This window comes from Hemibagrus wyckioides, linkage group LG01 (genome assembly GCF_019097595.1).
Source record: "Hemibagrus wyckioides isolate EC202008001 linkage group LG01, SWU_Hwy_1.0, whole genome shotgun sequence".
Lineage (NCBI taxonomy): Eukaryota > Metazoa > Chordata > Actinopteri > Siluriformes > Bagridae > Hemibagrus > Hemibagrus wyckioides.
Window position 1 is genome coordinate 7,846,797 of NC_080710.1, and position 13,578 is coordinate 7,860,374.

At 38.6% G+C, this 13,578-nt stretch overlaps 1 protein-coding gene across 2 annotated transcripts in view; it reads left to right on the forward strand.

The window, feature by feature from the left end:
• kcnn4 (potassium intermediate/small conductance calcium-activated channel, subfamily N, member 4) overlaps nucleotides 1-13,420 on the forward strand; it is a 37,980-nt gene extending 24,560 nt beyond the window's left edge. Inside the window, exons 5-9 of one of the 2 annotated variants that reach the window (XM_058378467.1) lie at nucleotides 2,467-2,577; nucleotides 5,731-5,852; nucleotides 6,956-7,025; nucleotides 8,753-8,919; nucleotides 12,174-13,420. In XM_058378467.1, the coding sequence (XP_058234450.1) occupies nucleotides 2,467-2,577; nucleotides 5,731-5,852; nucleotides 6,956-7,025; nucleotides 8,753-8,919; nucleotides 12,174-12,177 (474 nt within the window). In that variant the 3' untranslated portion in view covers nucleotides 12,178-13,420. The remainder of the gene's footprint in view (nucleotides 1-2,466; nucleotides 2,578-5,730; nucleotides 5,853-6,955; nucleotides 7,026-8,752; nucleotides 8,920-12,173) is intronic. The other variant, XM_058378542.1, reaches the window with a different exon arrangement.
• The last annotated feature ends 158 nt before the right edge of the window (nucleotides 13,421-13,578 follow it).

Sequence of the window (13,578 nt, forward strand, 5' to 3'; positions counted from 1 at the left end):
TGTGTGTATTTTTTTATATGAAGGGTGCAAATAGTTTTGGATATATATTATATTTGTCACTATATCAGTAATCATGCCAACAACAAATACAATATTGTACAGTGCTGTGTATCAGAGGTGTTCTGTGGCAAAAAGAAATATTTAAAACACTGCTTAAATAAGCTGGTGGCCTTGGATGAAGTTGGCAGACCCAGTATGTCAGACAGCAATACTGTGAATGAAGAACTCATGGGGGGGTAAGCCCAGTTCTATAGAGGGAAGTAAAAAAAAAAAAAACACTTAAGCATTACAGAGTATCACTTACATGCAACATAAAAGCATGTTGGACCTCCTGGGTCTGCAGATGGGTTAGTACAGAAACTGGCCAGAGTCTTGGAGGACTCAGAGACTGGAACCAGTGGGACAGAAGATTTCTGTGATACAAACAGAATGACAAGAGAAACCTGACTACTGTTCATAATGCATGACTGTCCAGAGATAAATAGCAATAACGAAACTAGTCACTTCAGTTTAAAAATGCTGACAAGCAGACAGAGCTCAGTTTGCATCACATGCTTGAGTGATGAAACTCAACACATCGCCACTGTTCATTTAGTACAATGCTCATCACCAAGATGTTTTGGGATCCTTTCTCTCTGTCCGTTACAGCAAAGTTCAACACACAGCTTGTGAATATGCTTACCAAGCAACCACACTTCTGATTATAGCAAAGTCACAGACTTTAACTGATGCTTCTGATAGCTAAATCAGATCGTGACTGCTCACGAGTGTCAAAGTAGTGAGCTAGAAAATCACTCAAGAATTCACAAGTTAAAAAAGAACCTATTGAATTTGGTATATAGAATTGTATAGCAAATATTCTAATTTGTTCTGTTTCCTTTTTTATAATAACTGTGACAAACTGTTTCATGCATACAAACAATATCTATTCCTTCAATCTTCTATCTAGGTTTTTCAGACAGGACAAAATTGATCTGGTTATGCAATCATTTTTGGCTGCCAAGTAAAAGTACCATAAATTTCAGCTGTTGTATAAAACCAAGCAGACTTACCATATACTTTAAGTATTCGAGTGAGCCATGCTGAAATGTGCAGCACCTTGTTTATCAACAGTATATAAAGAAATTGAACGCTGGCTAACAATAGCTTGCTGGCTTAGTAAGCCTGCTAGCTCATAATTCATACGTGTTTTTCGAGCTACATAGTTAGCTAGCTAGCAAAGATACCCATTACTCATTATCCTAAACTGTAACCTATAGGCTGTAGTATCCCATTAAATTCGTCTGTCCTGTCTTTATATATTTATGTGCAAATGTTTTATTAGGATTAGGTCTCAAAACTGCACATAATGTCTTTGAACTGGCTTACAGTCTTCTGGATTTAAATGTTTGTTTGTTTTTTGCAATAGTGATCAAAAATAAATGTAGTGACGTTGAGGATTCAAGTCAAAGCACTATGATTTAATAATTCTTAAAAAAAAAAAAAGTATGAAGATGGTAAATTCTAGTACTGTCATGAAAATACATGTTGTTTGTTGCATTCCACCCCTGATCAAGACCTCAAGCGAATGAATCTATCTGGCATTGTTTACCCTCTTACAGGGTATAATTGTAAATGTCTTATTGGGATGAATAAAGTATCTATCTATCTATCTATCTATCTATCTATCTATCTATCTATCTATCTATCTATCTATCTATCTATCTATCTATCTATCTATCTATCTATCTATCTATCTATCTATCTATCTATCTATCTATCTATCTGTCTGTCTGTCTATCTGTCTATCTGATTCAAACAAGATTTACCATCCACTACAAATAAAGGGCGACATTAAGTTGTCTATATCGATCCAAATCCTCCAGTGTAAGCCCGGGTTAAGACTTTGTCTAATCTGATATAGCAGTATGTGTGATAATGTAGCGTGTGTAAACTGGTGAGTCATTATTGAGCCTGAGAGCGGGTGTGGTTTAATAAGTGCCAGCTGTTTTAAGGAAGTTTTCACATAACTTATATCCTCTGCAAAGAGTGTGAACAGATCCCTGGAAGGATGCGCTTCCTATTCTCTAACATTCTGTGTGCATAGGAATCATCTCTGATCATCTCTTGTTTAGAGAGACGACATTTCAAATTATCAGTTATTGCTTAGTCATGTCCAGTGAAGCAGGAGATTTAGAGGTTGATTTATTTTTCTCTGCTGTGCTCATGTCTCTTGTGAACGCTGAATGATGCTTAATGAATTTATTGCCTGCTTAAATGTTTCTAACGCTATGTGACTGTTGTCTTTTCCTCTCTTTCACCTATGCAAGCCTTTCAGAGGAACAGGTAATCTGCACTAGTAAAACTGATGTGCTGATCGCAATTCTGATGTTTCTCATTTCTGATTCTTGTTTTTTTTTATATGTAGCAGTGCTTTGGGAATCAAAGGTTAGATAATGACCTGTGCTATGTTTGTCCATTTGGCAGGGTGTAGCATGCACTGCTATGCTAGTTGCAGTTGTTACAAAGAAGCTGGCACTGAACAAAGGAGAGAAACATGTTCACTTCTTCATGATGGATATCCAGATCTCCAAAGAGGTGAGAAAGGCCTTCTTTATTATAACAGCCACAAAGTCCCAAAACTACTTGCACAAACTAGTCCACAATTTTTATATCATTAGTTTTAGCACCTTATGACTCAATTGATGTCCCTGCTGAAAAAAATGAATAAGACTTTCTTGTTAAGTCCACTGTTTTATGACTGTTATAATTCTACTTACAATACAGTAGAATTCATACAACAGATAGCACATATTTTAATCATTGTAGGAATTATAGATACAAATATTATTTATAGGAATATCATTTTCTGGTATTAAACTGAGCCTGTGATTGCCTTCAAGAACATCAAAAACCTTTAAGATTTATCAAGTTGGGACCACCTGGAACCGAAATGACTACATATTCTCAATAACGGGAGTGAGCTGAGGGACGGAGTGACCCAGATGGAGCAGGTGTCATTTTCCACACCACATGCGTTATGGTTTTTGAGTTTTTATTTATTTATTTTTTTTTAGATATAAGGTCAGCATAGTGTAGGAAAATGCTCAGTGTGGTCAAAGGCTGCTGATCTTTTAATGGTCTCCAAAAGGCGTCAAAGGCAGGAAACAATCAGGTCACTATCAGGAAAAGGACCTGTGTCTGTCTGAGTGTGCTTTCGAGCAGCGGACAGGAAACTGCATGCGTGTGTGCACGCCCATGTGTTATGACAGAGGACGAGAGAAGGTGGGGCATATGGATGCTGAAAGGATGAGTGCACTGTGTTACACTTCTCTAACAGGATCCATCTGTTTGCTTATCAGAGGGAAGGAGAAACCCAAAAATAAACACTCTTGGCGGAAGATACTGGGAGAGTTTCCACAGATGAAAACCTTCAGATAAAAAAAAAATGGAGGGAAGTGTGTTTCACCTCAAGCGGGTGTATGTTGTTGGTGGGCAGGTGTTTCTTACTCAGAAATCTGTGCTACACAAGTTACATAAGATGATTTCCCATTATCACTGATGTGTTATTGCATGTGTGAGGTTTCACTTCATGCCTTGCCAATTGTCACATCCTGTCACGGGGTGCATCCTTACGCCTGCAACTGCTATATGTATGTCCTGTGGACTTTAGCTGTCATTGTCATTGTGATTTACCCTGATGGATTTGAAGGAAGACATCTGGATGTCCTAATAATATCCAATACCACACCACAAAGCCAGTGAGTGTGTGACATCATACTGAGCAGCCATAATGAGTTAGAACGCTGCTCTCAACAGGATGGCATGGACAAGAATAGAATCAAAGAAGAGAAAAATGCAAACCTCAGGAATGTCTGTAACACACATGTTCATTCTGGTGTGGATCCTGTTCTTAGAGCTATCATTTCAGTGTTTATTTCTTTTTCAATTTCGTTCGTAGTACTGGTATAGCAGTATTGAGCCTGATTACAACTTCATATCAAAATGTAAGCTGTTAGTGGTAAACATCAATACAAAAGTGTTTTTTTGGACAATTGACCAATGTCGTGTCACTTTGGAATAAAGCCTAAGCATATAATGATTTTAGGATTTTCCACTCCTTCATTTATTCATTCATCTTTAACTTCATTCTGGTCAGTAGATTCAGAGCCAAACATGGTAACACTGGGCACAATTCATCTATGAATGGACACTGAGGCAACCCACACAAATATGAGGACAACAAACGAAACTTCAGGATCAAACCCTGGAGCTTTGATGTGGCAATGCCCACTGCTTTGCCATGCAACTTGATATTCAGTTCAGATCAGTTCCGTTTTATTTGTATAGCACTGTTAACTATAGATACCCCATATGGCCAAATGATTGTGGACACATGACCATCACACCCTTATGTGCTATTTGAACATCCCATTCCAGATTTAGTCCTCTCTTTGCTGTTATAATCACCACCGCTGTGGGGATTTGTGTTCATTCAGCTACAAGGTGATTAGTGAGGTCAGGCACTGAAAGTCTGGGGTACAGTCGGTGATACGATTTATCCCAAAGGTGTTTAGAGGGGTTGAGATTGGGGCTCTGTAAAGGTCGCTCAAGTTCTTCCTCACCAACGTTAACAAACCATGTTTTCATGGAGCTTCTGCTTTGTGCACAGGGGCATTGTCATGCTGGAACAGGTTTGGGCCTCTTAGTTCGAGTGGAGGGAAATTCTAATGCAGCATACTAACAAAACCTATCCTCTTTTGAGTGACACCGGATGGAGCAATTATAAATTGCTAAACAATATCCAGGGCAGATTACCCAGTGAAGCATGGATGAGCCTTGGGCATGAAATGTAAATAGGTGGATTAGCTATGCTAGTTTGCCCCTAGGTGTGAATGAGTGTGGTTGTGTGTGTGTGTGTGTGTGTGTGGTGCCCTGCAATGGACTGATATCACATCCAGGGTCTATTCCTGCTTCATACCCAGGATAAGCTCTGGATTCTCCAGCACTTTAACCAGGATGAAGCGGTTACTAAAAATGAGTGAGGGTGATAAGGTCCACATTTGAGAAATTTATTTTACATCAGTGTCATTTATGGATTTGGTAGTGGACCTGGCAGCAATATTACAGGACAGTATTCAGATAAGCTTTTAGAAAAATTTGTATAGTTGAGTCAATACAATATTTTATAATATTGGCTGATTGAAGTATATATGACTGAATAACATTTAACATATTTAAAATTTGTTTGGGGGATTGATCCGCCATGTGTGTGTGGAGTTTGCATTTTCTCCCCATGCGTCAGGGGTTTCCTCTAGGTACTCCAGGTTCATCCCCAGTCCAAAGACATGCCTTTTAGGCTGATTGGCTCTCTACATTGTATGCAGTGTGTGAATGGGTGTGTGTGTATGTGTGTGATTGTTCCATGCGATAGACTGGCATCCTGTCCAGGGTGTACCCTGCCTTTTGCCCCCGAGTCTCCTGGGATAGGCTCCAGGTTCACTGCAACCCATTAGGGTCAGCGGTGTAGAGAATGGATGTGTGGGTGGATATTGAATGGATTCAGGCTCCTCCTACTGTTTCTTCCTCTTTTAATGGAGTTATTCTTGGCCAGCCACCCTCAGCTTGCCCATTAGGAGTCTGGATATAGTTCTCTGTGACAAAGCTTATTGTGAGAACTGCTGTGCAAAACAAATGTTGGTGGAAAAATTGATTCAGTTCTAAGTAGACTGATCACTCTGTGTGCTAAAGATCCGCAATGCTGCTGCAAACGTGCTGAGAGAATGCTGGCTTCTCCACCGCACCATACAGGCCAGGGACAAGCACAGTGAGCACCGACGCCACCAAAGATGTCTGCTGGAGGCCATTCGGATGTAAGTAACCTAACCTTCAAATAATCTATTGCAGCTGAAGCACAGCACATTCTGTACATGCATGGGTCAATACAGGGCGTAAATATTATATGACTGGATTAATGCCGGCTTTGGTGAAAAAGAGCAGACCACCTTACATCTAGTGTGTTTGTACAGGGAGGAGGTTGCAGTGTGATTGGAAGGAACAGATATTTTGTTAATTAATTCCTATTCTTACTCTTTTATCTTCTGTTTGTTTATTGGGTTGGATCACTTATTTAATATACACATTGGCAATGAGTGCAACTAAACCTTCCCCAGTATGAACAAAGTTCAAAAATGTTTAGAAAATCAGATTTTTCACATTATTATTTTCACATAAGGTTACTAACCAGACCATAACCCAGTGCACATAACCCAGTCTCTCTTTCAGTTGTTGTCTTCAATCTAGTGTTTACAATCTGCACTCTCAACTTCCTGCTGATAAGGATATCATTCAGGCTTCAGTTCAGTCATGAACAGGAAGTTCAGATGTGTGAATTTGTGAACCCGTGTTTAACACCATTAGCGAAGGCATCTGGCCTTCACATTTTTCCATACAGGTTTGAGTCATACTGCATGTGAGCTTTCGCGTATTTATGAGGGTGGAGGGATTTTTGGCCGTCCTGTTTTACAGTCAGTAGCACTGTGCTTTCTATTCTGGAAAGAACACTGGGACAACAGCCCAACACCTTGGACTTTCAAATGGTGAAGATTTGGTGGCCATTTGCCCTGTTTTTTTTAGCCTTTTTTTTAATTCATGTGGAGATGCACCAAGGCCAGCTGTTTCTGCATGCTTCAACAGTTACCCAGCAGCTTGGCTACTGTTAAGCTTTCTGAAACTGAATTATCAACCAAATCTGGCAAGCCTCAAAATACTATATGACATCAGGAAAGTCAAGAGATATAATCCTATGTTTTAGCTTTAAAAAAAATCAAAGAATTATGATATAGGTTTTCAACAAATGATAAGAGCAGCAATTGACACTAGCAGCTTTGCCTGACAAAATGCAGTTATTTAATTCTTTTTATGGTTAGAGATGTTTCTGTCTGTTGACCTTTTCTCTTATATTTTCCACATACAGATTTCGTCACCTGCGGCTGAAACAGAGAAAGCTGAGGGACTACACAAGTGAGATGGTGGACCTCTCCAAGGTTGATATAAATGCTCTGGAAGAAATTATTTTATTTTAAATTTATTTATATCTGCTATAATGTATTCATTTTATTGAAAATCTCAGCTATTTAAATAAATGTTCCATTTGCTAAAGTGCATAGAATCCACAAGACTTCAGTCACTGGATAGCCATTATGTTCAGATGTTCATACAGTGGAGACTCATTGACTGAATATAGTTATGACACTTGCTACAATAAACTTTTTTTTCTGGAGACACTAACTGGGGTGAGAATGACTGTCCCATAGTCGAAACGTTAGAACTGAGAATTCTAGCTATTTCTAGCTAGCAAGTAGTGAGTGATGCCAACATTCTTTGAGATAGGATAAGATAAGATAAGAGAGAATTTTATTAATTCCAAAAGAAATTCTATTGCCAGAGGCTGTTTCAGATTACATAAGAGAAATAAATATATAAAAGAAATATGCTACATACAAAATGTAAAAAAAAAAAGGTGCTTGAGAATTAAGGCTGTATGGCACATGGTATGATATTAACATACATATTGTAAATATTGTGAACTGGGATAGTGCACATGATGACACAGTGATAGTGTTCATTGTGTCAGCTCTGGTCGCAAATAAAGGGGGAGGAGTTATAGTGGAGTATCACTGCCACTGATAGGAAAGACTTCCTGTGGTGTTCTACAGTTGTCCTTGATGGTCTCGGTCTGTGGCTGAATGTGCTCCAGTGGGACTCCAGTGTCTCATGCAGGGGGTGTGATGCATTTTCAAGGATACTGAGAAGTTTCCTTAGCATTCTCCTCTCAGACACCTCAGCCAGAGAGTCCAGCTCCACTCCCATGACAGAGCCTGCTTTCCTAATGAGCTTGTTGAGTCTGTTGGCATCGGCCGTCTTCACTCCACACACTACAGTGTAGAAGATGACGCTGGCTACCACCAAGTGCTATAGAACATCTGCAGCATGGTTCTGCAGACATTAAAGGACCTGAGTCTCCTGAGGAAGTACAGACGACTCTGACCCTTCTTGCACAGTGCTATTTGCTAAACTATATACATGTATTTGTAGCATATATTCACATACTAGTCCACATCCTTATTTATTTGCATGAACCTGTGTTCTGCACTTAGCCATCTATCTAACTAAAGTTACTAACAGTTCAATCTAGATAACAGCTAGGAGTCACTGAAGATTTGTGTTGATCTGCATGATTTGTTCACAACCTACATTTTTTGGCATATCAAAAGGCTGTGTGTCCGTGCTTTAAAAACTATTGCAGCAAATAGCTTTTATTTAAAAAAGGGGAAATGATACATACATAGCTGTATTTATCTCCACCGCTATATTGTTTATTTTAGTACGTGTTCTGCACTTAACTATGCCATAGCACCTCTTTTGAAACATTGCTCAAATCTCTCGAAACATATATATTTTAAAATACAATTGATTGATACAACCTTTAATATCAGCAAAATATATAAAATTAATGAAAATGTAGCCTAAACCCTTAGTCTAAATTTAGTCAGCAATCAAAAGTGTACCAGAATTATACATTCAAGAAGATTACACTCAAATGCCATGTCCTTATTTTTTAAGTACAGAATGAGTACAGAGTAAGTCAAACTTTATGAAATGAAGCATTTTATTGTAAGACTGTGTAAACCTCTACCCTGCTATTACAAACCCAGCACAGGCCTTAAAGTTGAACTGTTTTGACTGAAAATGTCATTCTTTTAATGAACAGATGCAGATGATCATGTGTGACCTGAGTGCCAACTGGAACAACTCATACAGAGAGCTCGAGCAGCGCATTATCTCTATGGAGCAGAAGCTGGATGAGTTGGGTCAGTCATTCCAGTGTACATCCGAGCTGCTGAGCCAAGCACTGCAGCATCGCCACCTTGTCCACAGGTATCATCCCAATCCAGCAGGGTGCAGACTATCTGTTATAGGGCAATTAATCACATTTTAGGATTTCACGTAGCTGCAATGACAGGAATCAGAGGGCCAAATTATTACAGAAATTGGTTACAAGTGTGTCAAAAGGAAAAAAGGGAAAATCAAAACGATACAAATGACATGAAAAACAAAAGTTTAAGGTAAGATAGGAAATGAAACAACTGTGGTGAGGTTGACCATCTGGACATTTCAACAACAGAGTGGAGCAAAATGTATTCTTTCAGTACAGAGTGAATAAAAATATTAACCCTAACTAGATTCAGTAAAGGATTAATGTACTGTAACCTTTGCGAAGGCCAAACAAACTTGTCAGTCATGTGAGAAAGGGATTTTTAATGTGACACGGGTCATGCTATGTGCACACAGGACACACACTGCCTTCCAACTTGCCCTGTAGCTTGAGGGGTATGTCTGTTTACCCCCTAGACAGCAAGGCTGAAAGTACATATTTCAAATGATTAAATGTTTATTTTCTAATGTTACCTTAGTAAGACATGCATTTTATGATATATCCACAAATTTCCTGTAAGATTCAGGTCATCTATGCTCCAGAACGTTCACTTTGTTATATTCATGTCATTTTGTTACAACTTTGGAGGCTTAGGAGTCTTAAGAACATTGTCCTTAACTTTTTGGATGATGTGTTGCTTTACTATTTCTTCAGATTAAAAGCCTGTTTAATTCAAACAGTTACAATTTTGTTTCATATGGCCAGAGAACACTCCTTCAAAAGGCTAGACTTTTGTGCTGGTGATCCCCTGCAAATTTTATATCAAATGCATCTTCATTGCATGATAGAACTTTAGTTGAAGCTTTTAGACTAATGTTTTTTCATCCCTGGAAGTTAATATGTGCCTCCTTCCTGTGTGGTCCCAAGATTTGTGATTCCAAGATTTGTATATTCGCATGTTTGTACAGTTACCTTCAGACACTAATGCTGGTAGCACCATGCTTTACTGATGTGCTGGTATAGCTTAAATTGTCTGCTATATGCTGTTTACTCAATAGTGGCAATGATCTAACCACTCCAGCATAAACGCCTGATTCATTATGTATTATTGAGATGGTTGTCCTTCTGGTAGGTTCCCTTTCTGTGGAGGTTTTCAGAAGCTCTGTTAGAGTGGTCATTTGGGTTCTTTAAAGGCCCTGGAAGAGTCCTGGTGCTTCCAGACATTTCCATTTCACAATGTTTGAGCTCACTCTGCTCCTAAGAGTTTGATTAAAATAATCAAAGCAAAAAGGAGGCACCTAAACACAAATTGGTGTACCTGGGCCAAAGGTCTATATAGCTAAATTAATCCTTGATATTTAATAAATTAACGGAAATAAGATTTTTTCTTTCTCTGCTCACTGGATGAATAAAGTAAACAACCATCGGTAATTGTTCGGTGACAGAAGCCTACTTCATTATATGACCAAAAGTATATGAACACCTGCGTATTGAAGAGTCCATACTTAAGCTATAGGGATTTATTTTATTTTGTTCCAGCTTTGTCAGAATCAGAAATGCTTTATTGCCAAGTATGTTTGTGCATACAAGGAATTTGTTTTAGTCACAAGCTCCAGTGTACAGAGACATTGCTGCTGTTATAGCCTCCACTCTTCTGGGAAAGCGTTCCAATAGATTTTGGAACTTTTGCAGCGGGGATTTGTGCCCATTCAGCCAAAAGAGGCTCATCCCACTTCATGCCAAAGGTGTTATGTGGGCACAGATTACCCATTACATTAAAACCACTTACCTATTGAGAAGTTCCACATTTACCAGTAAAAAGTTTCCCACAGCAAAAGAGCTACAACGTGTAGAACCTGTGGTTCTAATATCAGACACAAAATCACATCAAATTTTGTTCAGCATTTGAAGTTGCACAAAACCAAATCCACATCTTTTAAGTATACATACTGTACGTTTCCATTCAGTTATGAAAAAACTTATCAGTCTTGACTTGGGACTTATTTGTGACTTGCAAAACAATGACATAGACCCACCTCTAGCCCCCATTACACTGCCCTTGTTCACTCACAAGTGCACAAATGATGGTAATGAAGTGGTGTGACTTCATATAATGGCTTTGAAGTTCTAACTGTTTTGCAGGAACTACTAGCTATGGTACATCTACGTCATGTAAAGATATTTTTCTGCCTTTAATGTTGTCTAACAGCCAACAAAATCTGAGGGAAAAACAAATAGAAACCTTTTAGGGGGAAAAAAAACCTTTATTTGCTCAGTTAAACAATAACTGGTTGTATATGGGTGCACAACCCTTATACAGCACCTACTGTCTGTAATACAGCACTTATTTAAATTCTTTTTAGGTAGGAGTCCATCAAATTAGCACATCTTTCTTGCAAATGTTGTTTGAATCAGAATCAGCCATAGCTGTCCACAGTAGCACTGTGGATGGTGTGTAACTAGGCATTCATAATAGCCTTTCCCACCTGGGACAGCATCCTTATGATAGTCTTTCAGGTCGCTCTGTCATGAGCCCATACATGATGCTGAACTGAAATCACTTTCCATCTTCTTGTCAAACCTGAGGTGCTTGCCTATGGTCATGTCTCCCATTTTTAGCAATGAATCAGTTAACCTCAGAGTGACTGTTTGGTGACAGAAGCCTACTCCCATTGTATGACCAAAAGTAAATAGACACCTGACTATTGAAGAATCCACTGTAAAACCATAGGGATTCTTTTTGATCTTTCCAGTAGATTTTTGGAAATTTGTGCCCATTCAGCCAAAAGTTCATCCCATTTCATGCCAAAGGTGTTACGGAGTCAGAGTGGAAAATGTCATGGTCTCTGCCTACAGGCAGGCAGGCCACACGGCTGGGCTCTGCCATGACATGCCACGTTACAAGGAGTATCTTCACCCCATGGCTGGTACTTGAGAGTTGTGCTCCTCCAGGAGGTCTGAGCTGCAGCTGTCATTGCTGAACAGCTCTCTAGTCAGTCTTAATGGTGTGTCGAATTTTTGTGACACTTGGTTTCAGTTATTCAGTTGTTAAGACATTAGACCTGGCAGTTAGGAGTGGTGAAATACACTTAGCGTGAACGTTCCATGAACAGACAGCCGATGAAATGATGTGACACTGTGTGTGGATTCATAGCATTAACTTGCATACCGTTCCTGTTAGGATATAAGTAAGGAGATGGAGAATGGTCACTGATGAGCTTGTGTGTTACTTATGTATGTTACTTTCTCCAAACAGGTGACGTGGCATATATTTCCTCCGGAACAATACAGCGGAGGTTCAGATCAAAACTGCACAAAGCTACTTGGATCGGCTTAAATGGAGGACTTGTGATTTCTTCTTCAACAGACCTCCGGCGAGCAGTGGCTGCATGGACTTCGTTTTTGAAAACAGGAAGATTACTGCTCTTGGAGATGGAATTATGACAAAAAAAAAAATCAAATGTATTTATGACAATATTTATGTGTATCTATATCTGCAGCACTGAAAAAAAGGGAAGGGGTTCAGTGTTTGATGCTTTTCAGGTTTTAGTGAAAATGTTTTCCTGTGTAAATTCCATTGTGCTTTAAAAGACAAAGTGATCTTAACGCTTTTGAGCCCATTTGAGTCCATTTTAGGGCCAGTACAGTCCAATTAGACCAAAAGTCTATGACCAAGAACTTTTTTTTATTATTATTTTATCAGTTACCATAAATAGATTTTGCCCAGCTGTGTTTATTCTTCAGAAATGTATTATTAAAACTGAGCCTAATGTTTTATCAAGTAAGAACTTCATATCAATCTGGATATCCTGTTTCCTAAAACATATTCATGTGAAATGTTGTAAGGCCACACATTTCCTTCAATGCACCATGTTACACTTGTGAGGTTGAACACATTTGCCATGTAGCCAAAAGTGATCAGCTTCTTACACTATTTTTAAATTCTACAGGGTAAGGGTTGTAAAAGTGATCTAGGATACAGTCTATATTTCTGTTTTCAAGGAAATCTAGTGGCCCCTTCAAAGACAATCCACGTTATCCATTCAATCCATATCTGTTGGAAAATGAATAAAGCAGTTTTTTTTCTTTTCATTTTAGCCAACAGTCTAGACTACATGTGATGTTTTATAATATTGGCCTGAATTTTAGGTGTATTTTTGACAAGTCTAGAATCTTCTAGAAATTCAGCATGTCAGATTGAGTTACTAGGGTACTTTTGTGACCTGGTCTATAAAATGTACCTTAAAGTAGTGCTATGTCTCATTCTAAATGAAATACACTTTGTGTCACAGTTACAGGTTTGGAGTCTAATCATGTGGCCTCTTTTCTCAGTTTTCTCTCTCTTGTTTTTGTTTTTTACTGACACAAGAGCAAAGCATTCAAGCTTTGGATTGCAGCCATTACTGAATGATAGAAAGCCAATAAAGAAGATTTCAAGCACTGGAAGCATCAGAGGAAATAGTCTGTTTAATTTGTCATGAATTAGTTGCTGTAATGAAGGAATATAGCTGTTGTGTAAATCTGTAAAAAAAAACAAAAAAAAACAAATCCTTTACGCAGCGCTAGAGAACATAAAGTGCTTGGAACTAACATATCAAACGATTTAGATGAATTAAAAGCCAGTGTAATAATTAAGCATTGGCTCCCAGGATAAACATTGT